Source organism: Penaeus vannamei, chromosome 9 (genome assembly GCF_042767895.1).
Source record: "Penaeus vannamei isolate JL-2024 chromosome 9, ASM4276789v1, whole genome shotgun sequence".
NCBI classification, from domain to species: domain Eukaryota; kingdom Metazoa; phylum Arthropoda; class Malacostraca; order Decapoda; family Penaeidae; genus Penaeus; species Penaeus vannamei.
In genome coordinates this window covers 32,723,671-32,731,170 of record NC_091557.1, presented here as the reverse complement: position 1 = coordinate 32,731,170, position 7,500 = coordinate 32,723,671, and the positions used below count along the sequence as shown (strand labels likewise).

The 7,500-nt window shown below is 35.0% G+C and overlaps 2 protein-coding genes across 12 annotated transcripts in view; one reads left to right on the top strand and one right to left on the bottom strand.

Moving 5' to 3' along the window:
* The window catches only part of LOC113807101 (guanine nucleotide-binding protein subunit beta-like protein 1), a 12,648-nt gene extending 10,131 nt beyond the window's left edge, over positions 1–2,517 (top strand). For all 11 annotated transcript variants that reach the window (XR_011398742.1, XR_011398746.1, XR_011398743.1 and 8 more), the window contains 2 exons: positions 298–451; positions 1,425–2,517. Coding sequence is in view for 4 of the 11 variants with exons in the window: in XM_070125583.1 (XP_069981684.1) it covers positions 298–451; positions 1,425–2,255 (985 nt within the window). In the remaining 7 variants the exon portion in view is untranslated. The remainder of the gene's footprint in view (positions 1–297; positions 452–1,424) is intronic.
* Positions 2,513–7,500, bottom strand: part of LOC113807102 (phosphatidate cytidylyltransferase, mitochondrial) — a 20,234-nt gene continuing 15,246 nt past the window's right edge. The window contains exons 2-7 of the mRNA XM_027358275.2: positions 6,125–6,307; positions 5,864–5,975; positions 3,822–3,956; positions 3,386–3,594; positions 3,065–3,170; positions 2,513–2,900 (exon numbers count right to left, since the gene is read on the bottom strand). Coding sequence (XP_027214076.1) covers positions 2,770–2,900; positions 3,065–3,170; positions 3,386–3,594; positions 3,822–3,956; positions 5,864–5,975; positions 6,125–6,307 — 876 coding nt within the window. The 3' untranslated portion in view covers positions 2,513–2,769. The remainder of the gene's footprint in view (positions 2,901–3,064; positions 3,171–3,385; positions 3,595–3,821; positions 3,957–5,863; positions 5,976–6,124; positions 6,308–7,500) is intronic.

The following is a 7,500-nucleotide window of genomic DNA, read 5'->3' as shown; positions in this document are numbered from 1 at the left end:
CTTACAGATTTACAGTACTTTCTTCCTCTTTTGTACATTTTTTAACACTTATCATATATAATTTTCAATTATCCCCTAATACATTTAATGATGGTAGCAAGGCACATGAAATTCACATAGGAGTATATAGCCATGATTTTTAATTTTCAATTACATTTTCTTGTACCTGGAAAATGAATTGCTATTTATGCAAGTCTTAATTCATTTTTCATGATCTCCAAACTTTTTTGTGACTGACTAATTTAAGAGGGAAAAACATCTAATGTATGCTAATGTTGAAAAATTTTCAACCCACAGAATTATGACTTCACCCCCAGACCCAGTGTTTGTCCTTAGAGGAGCTAATGCTCCAGTCACATGTGTTACTTTCTTGGAATATACTGGACCAGGGAAGATACAAAGGATAGCTGCTGGAACACAGGAGGGACAGGTCTTCATATGGGATCTTAAGGTTAGACATTTTTATTTATATATGCATCTTGATGATGGTTCGTACAATTTGATTTTGTACTGACTGAATTTACATATTATATTTTAGTTTTTACTGTTAACTATATATAATTTTAGTACTCATTTACTTTCTTTATGAAGGATTGAATATTTTAAGTAATAATCTTTAAAGCAGAGAAATTCTTGTAAATTCAATATGAAATGAACAAAAGTGGACTGTTTATATTAACCCTTTGGATTCAGTTGCATCACGGAAATCATGAAGTTGAAAACCTGGGCAATGGGTTACGTAAGTGGAGAATATCCTGGGCGTGCAGCGCATAAGGCAGGCACACACGAACACCCATGAGTGCTAAGAAAACTGTGCCTCCCTTTAGAAGAGTTATTTTGTGTAAATTTTTAAAGCTTTATCACCATTTTCCAACGTCCATATTTGTCTTTTGATTTGCTTTATCCAGATGGTAATTACTTATTTACCTTGCACAGACTCCATACCATCTCTCTGTGAAGTAAATAACTCAGTGCAAGAGAAAAAAAATATGGAACATTTGGTTATTTGTGTCATATATCTCATTTTTTTGTAATTTTCAATTTTACATAGTATAACCTGCACTGCCTGTCACAGCAGCCAGGAATACGGAGTGCAGCATGGAAATGGCATCCTCCTTGGAGCCAGTGCTCTTCCAGTCACTGCTTCCGCATGTTACATTCCCCCTTCTAAGCGCCAAATGAGTCAAATCACACTCCAAGAGGTTTATGCACTATTGGCGAGTCTTTTCCATCACCCTGGCCTTCGCTCATAATGGCAGTTCATGTCACCCAGGCTGCAGCCAATTTGCCTGGTTGACGGCATGTTACGTGACCTGCCGCTCGGCTCAAGTTTTTCTGTGACATGACCGCAATGTCATCCGGGTCCAATGGGTTAATATATAGTGAGATTTGTCAGATCTAACTTTTTCTTATACTTTTACCAGACAAGCAGTATTGTGTGCAAATGGACAGGTCATCCAGGATCATCAATTGTATGGATACATAGTCTTGTTCCTGGAAAACTGTGGACACAAGGGAGGCATGACAACATCAAGTTATGGGACATCACTGCATTACCACCTGAAGCAGAATCTCAGTATCCTCTAGTTGATTACCTTGGTTTCAGTAAGTGCAGCTTGACTTGTTTACCAAATGGGAATAGCCTCCTAGCAGTACCTGGTCCAGACCAAGTAGGTGTCACTGTTTGGGATACCAAGACCAAGTACAAAATATGCTCTCTGGTTCCCCAGGATGCCAAGAGTCGAGGAAGTCTTATGCAGGTGGTCTGGTTGAACACTGAAGAGCACATTCAACCTCTTGTTGCCTATGAGAGTGGCCATATCAGTTTGTGGGACTGGAGCAACACTTCTGTTATCAGTGAGACTAGGGTGAATGACAATCCTATATGCCTTTCATTTCATACTGACTCTAAAACTGGAATAGTAGGCACTGCATCAGAAAAAGTATTTGTCTTTAAGATTGATGATAATTTGTCAATAACAATTGCCAAAGAGATTCAGATCACCAATCCTGGAGTATCATCATGCATCACACGTTCAGATGGAAAAATATTTGCTCTTGGAGGGTGGGATTCTCGCATCAGATTATTTTCCAGCAAGAAATGCAAGCCTCTAGCTGTACTACAATATCACAAGAAGACTGTAGAATGCCTTGCCTATTCCAAATGTAATGTAGAGCATTATGGATTTGGTTATATACTTGCAGCAGGTTCTTCTGACCATAGTATTTCCCTGTGGAACATCTTCAATACATAGAGTAACATGATCATTAATATGCATTACTTTATTTGAAAATTATTAGTAGATATTGAATAGATTATGAGGTCAAATCTTTTAAGAATGCATTGTCAAAAAAGTAAGATAGTTCAGGAACTTTATATATTTTGTTATTGTTTATGTTATACATCATTTTGATAGTATTGTATTTGTTTAATACATCTAAAATAATTACAATGCTGAAATGCTACCATAATATTATAATTCATGAACAAGGGATGAAATAAACTTGTAAATTAGATTTAAAAGTTTTACTATCCTATATGCATTTATACATGAAGATATGACAAATTGTACAATAGTAAAATCTCACACAGAGTTTTTTATTTTCAGTTTAAATTACTGACTTATTAGAATTCCAGACCACACTGTGATTACTATGACCAGCGAGTCCTCTTTCAAGCTTTTTGCCTTGTTGCAAACTTACATACATTCATTGACAAAATATCTGAAAATGTTATTTACAGTAATTTTTCATTAATTAGTTTTAGCATTATCTTCTTAGACTCTTCCACATCTTCTTTATCTTGGCCCACGAGTATCTTATTGACTTGATCCCCCCAGCAGTTAGAATTCCCTTCACACTCTGTGTTATGCTGGAAGTCTTCACTATATCCTGAATCCCTGTTATCATGGGGAAAGATTAAATGTTTATAATTTAAACTTTACATCATATTTGATTTAATTCATGTGAAGCAAAGAATACTAGGATTGCAGTTTAATAACAAATAGTTTTACTTACCAAGTTACTATACAGAAAATATTTACTTCAAAAATTAACTGTTTACCTTTAACAATGACATCACCAACATCTGGATCGTGAGCAGCAGCACGAAGAACGTCTTCCATGTCTCTACTTCTTCCATCCTTGTTCCACTCTTTTATCAAAAACAGCTGGCAATGAAGTATATTTTACTCTTTTTTTCTTTTTTTCTATAACAGTAACTGATGCTTTATAGCAAAACAGATGGTATTATCCAAAGCAAACACGTAATTCCAGTTAAATGTTTGTTTTGTTTGAAAATAGTAATATCATTTTCCTTTATGAATCAGATTATATTCTACAACAAATAAATTAACTCTTGTATTTTTATACATTTTCTTCATACCTGAAGCTTTTTAGGAAGCATGGAGAGGTGGTGTAGCCTGGCAGGAGGGGAAGTGTCCTGCTCTCCCATGCCTTTAAATCTGTCGACTAGGGCATATTCTGAAAGGTCTTTTAAGATTGGTGTGTACAAAGTTTGAAACTCTTGTGTTTGTGCTCGAACAATATTGCGAACTTTATTCTGGTCTTCTCCAACTTGCATACGGAAGTCACCTGTGGAAAGTATAGATCTTAATTACATGTAAATTATATGATGGTAATGAGAATTTGTCTCAACTTTAGCATAATTAATTTTCAGAAAATATTTTTAAAGCAGAGAAATATGGCCATTCTTTAAAATGTTTTTCAATAAGTTCCATGAATCTGACAAAAGAATTAAAGTTGAACTAAACCGCAAGTTGTATAGATACAACAAGTTTATAAAAAAATTATTCACTGACCAGAGTATGATAGTCCTGCCAGTATTAAATAAAGTTGTTCTTCACTGAAAGTGTCTGGAAGCATCAGCAATGCAGTATGTAAGGCTGCATATAAGTTTATCTTCAGGGCATTGCGAAGTTCCTCTTCTTCAGGTGCTTTGATAGATTAAAGAATACTTAGCAAAAACAACTTTACACATTGTATGTATATCTCTTTGTCACTTGGTGACCACTACACATCATGATGACTATTTCAAAGTTCTCTCCCTGCAGATATGGGATATCCCCATGTTGGAAGGAAACACTGAGATCACCTTGGCATATTTAAAGGGTATCTGGCATTAAAGGGATACAGTGTAACACTGTATTGTGTAAAATTTTCATATATATTGTCATCTGGATCTAGAAATCTGTATGATATATAAAATGCAAGAAGCATAAATAGTCAACACCAGATACATAAAAATAGTGCAAGACCAAAAGAAAGAGTAAATGAAAAACTATATCTGTATCATATATCTTTTATAACTATTTCAATCTGTTTCTTGATTAGTTCTGCACTTGTATAATGAATCTTCTATTATCCAGATGCCATGGTAATTAATACAGTTATTTGTGTAAGGAATATGTTTAAGCCATTGGCCATGGATATATGAATAGTCCACTGTATATTTTTTTGTGAATTTTATCACACTAATATTACTCCACAACTCCTCAGAAACCAATGAGTAAATTAATACAGCTACTGTTTCTTTTCTAATGCTTGTAATATCAGTGCTATAATAATTATTATTGACATTATGATTACTATAATATTATTAAATTACTTTTTTTTTTTTTTTTTTTTTTTTTTTTTTTTTTTTTTTATCCTAAAAATCAAAGAAAAGAGTAAACATGTGTGACAGGTAGGGATGGTGACTGACTCTTTGCGGACTAAGCACTTTTGGAGTCATCTAGATGTAAAAACAACGAATTATATCGTCCCAAGATTATGTACTGTCCAATGTAGTTTTTTGTGAATTTTGTTGCACACAGAAGGTTCCAACAGCGCTTAGCCAACAAGGAGTCAATCTGTAGGCTCGAGTGACCATCCCTGATTTCCCTATCCTTTGAGTTTGTGGGATTTGTTTTCCTTAATGCTATTAATATGGATATTGTTCTTATTATTGATGCAAAAATTATTTTGATGTTACTAAAGTATTAACAAAAATAAAAAATACAGAATAATAAAGAATCTTTCCAAATTCAAAGACAAAGGCAAGTAGGTCAGATAGGTGGAACTAATAATTGACTCCTTGATGACTAAGTACTTGTGGAGCTATCTCTGTGCAGACATAGTTAATAAACTAAAATTATGGTGAATATGGCATGTATTTTTGCCTACCTGGGCCAGTGGATTAACTAAAATCATGGTGGACATGGTATGTATTTCATGCCATCCCAGATTAAGAGATACCATATTTTTAAATGTCTTATGAAGAATGCTTGTTTACTTGCCATTCTATAAATAGTATAGATAACACAAAGTTTACAAGAATTTATCCTGCTTGAGACTTCTGTAGAAGATACACTGACAACCAACAGGCTTGACTGTTGCTTCAAGACACCAGTTCTGGATAATTGGAGGTTAACTGTCTATTACATTTTATGCCACAATTCTTTCTAATTAATATAATTTTTCAAGTATGTTTTGAAATAAAATATCTTGTTTTGTCAAAGATCGCATTTCTTGCACAAAGGACCTTTCCCCCTAGATTTTTATTTTAAAAAAATAATAATAATAACATCCACAAAACTAACACATAATATATAACCATTCTGCAAAAGAATATAATATTTTACAAAATAATTGCTGGATTAGAGCTTTATATGTTTTCATCTAATCGAAATAACAAGAAATCAACTGCTTTCCACATACTTTATACTCTAGAAAATAAGAAATATAACATACAAATAGTTTTACAACTCTCCATCCAACAAATGTATTTTCCCCTAAAAAGAAGGAAAGAAAAATTGAAGCATCTAAATACTACACTGTTTAATCAACACAGATAACAACATACCTAGGTGTAGCATAAGAACAGGTTTGTGCAGCCGGCCAGCTACATACATGGTATCCCAATCGAGCAAGTCAGTGACTAAACTTTTGTGAGATATCACTCCATACTTAATCATCTGCAAATACATTGTAGAATACATACTATTATAAATAACTGATAGAGAAGAAAGGTGTACAAATAAATAAGTATCAAATTAATATCCGGTTTTTCTTGAGTGAGATTACAGAACTATCAATGATTTTACTATAGTCCATGTAAACTTACTCCTTCATGAGTTGGCACAAGAGTATTGAAGTATACTTTGGCCCCCCAATTCTCCTGAACATTGGCCACAAAGTGATGTCCACCATATCGAAGAGCAGAGTAATGCTTTGGGTTGAGTACCATATTTGCTTTATGCCATTCTTGTGGATCTTTCACAGCCAGGATGAAATCCATCATGTTATCCTGAAGTGGAGATGGTTAAAGGTTAATGGTTACAAAGCAAAATTAATGTGTTAGACATCAAAGGTCATATAGCACTACAGAAAGGTGTAGCAAAGAGTGAAGATTGGGGTTAGATGATGTTTAAATGTGCTACACATCAAAAGTCGCACAGCAGTTCATGGATGGTATGGTATTGAAAGGGGCAGAGGGGTGAGCGTAGAGGAGGTGAGTAAATGGGTTAAGGTAGGGATTAATAAGGATGATTGGATCAAAGATTCAAAGGAAGAAATGTGGGATTCTGCAAGGATGTCCATTGGGTAAAGTGGAGATTAGCAAAAGGAGAAAGGAGGTTAAGGGGTAATTACATCACAGTTTCAGGAAAAATGTCAGGTGGAAGAATCTAGGGAAGGGCATTGTTGTGACAGTCATGTATATCCTAGGGGGATAATTTAGAGGGGTTGGGGGGCAACTGGCTCCCCCAAGACTGATTGCCCTCCTCAAGGTCTAGCTTACCCCACCCCTCCCCAAAGACCACATGCCCACAGTTTTAACTAAATTACACCTTTGGAGCTATGGTGAGAGCTTAAAAATGCTCCAAGAATATCTAAAAAAACACACACACACACACATATATATATATATATATATATATATATATATATATATATATATATATATATATATATATATATATATATATATAAATAATAATAAAAATAGATAAATGAAAAAAAATAATAATAATAACTTGGGGTATCTCACAGCATCCCAGAAACTATGCTGAAATGACACCTCTGGTGCACCCAGGGGGAATTGGAAGGGACAATGGGGAAGGAAGGGGGAATGATGCAAATGAAGCAAGGTACAATGGGATGTGTTGGGAGGGAGTGGGAGGAAGGGGTGTAGGGGGAACATGAATAAGATGAGGATGGATGTCGCCAGTTACTCTGAGTGTAGAGGAAATGGGAGTATGAAGACTGGACGATGGATGAGGTATAAGCATGCTATCATGGGTCATGATTAGACAGTTCTGAATGTCTGAGTTTTTCCTGTGGATTTGGTTGGAGAGGTCTGAGGATATAGGCATCTGAGGGGAAGAGGAAAAGGTTGGTGGAGAAGAGGGTGTGGTAGAAGATTGGGTGGAACGTTTAGGTTGTTTGCTACGAGTAGAACAAGGAGGGAGAGGGGTAGGTGTTAGGATTGAAGAAGAAATT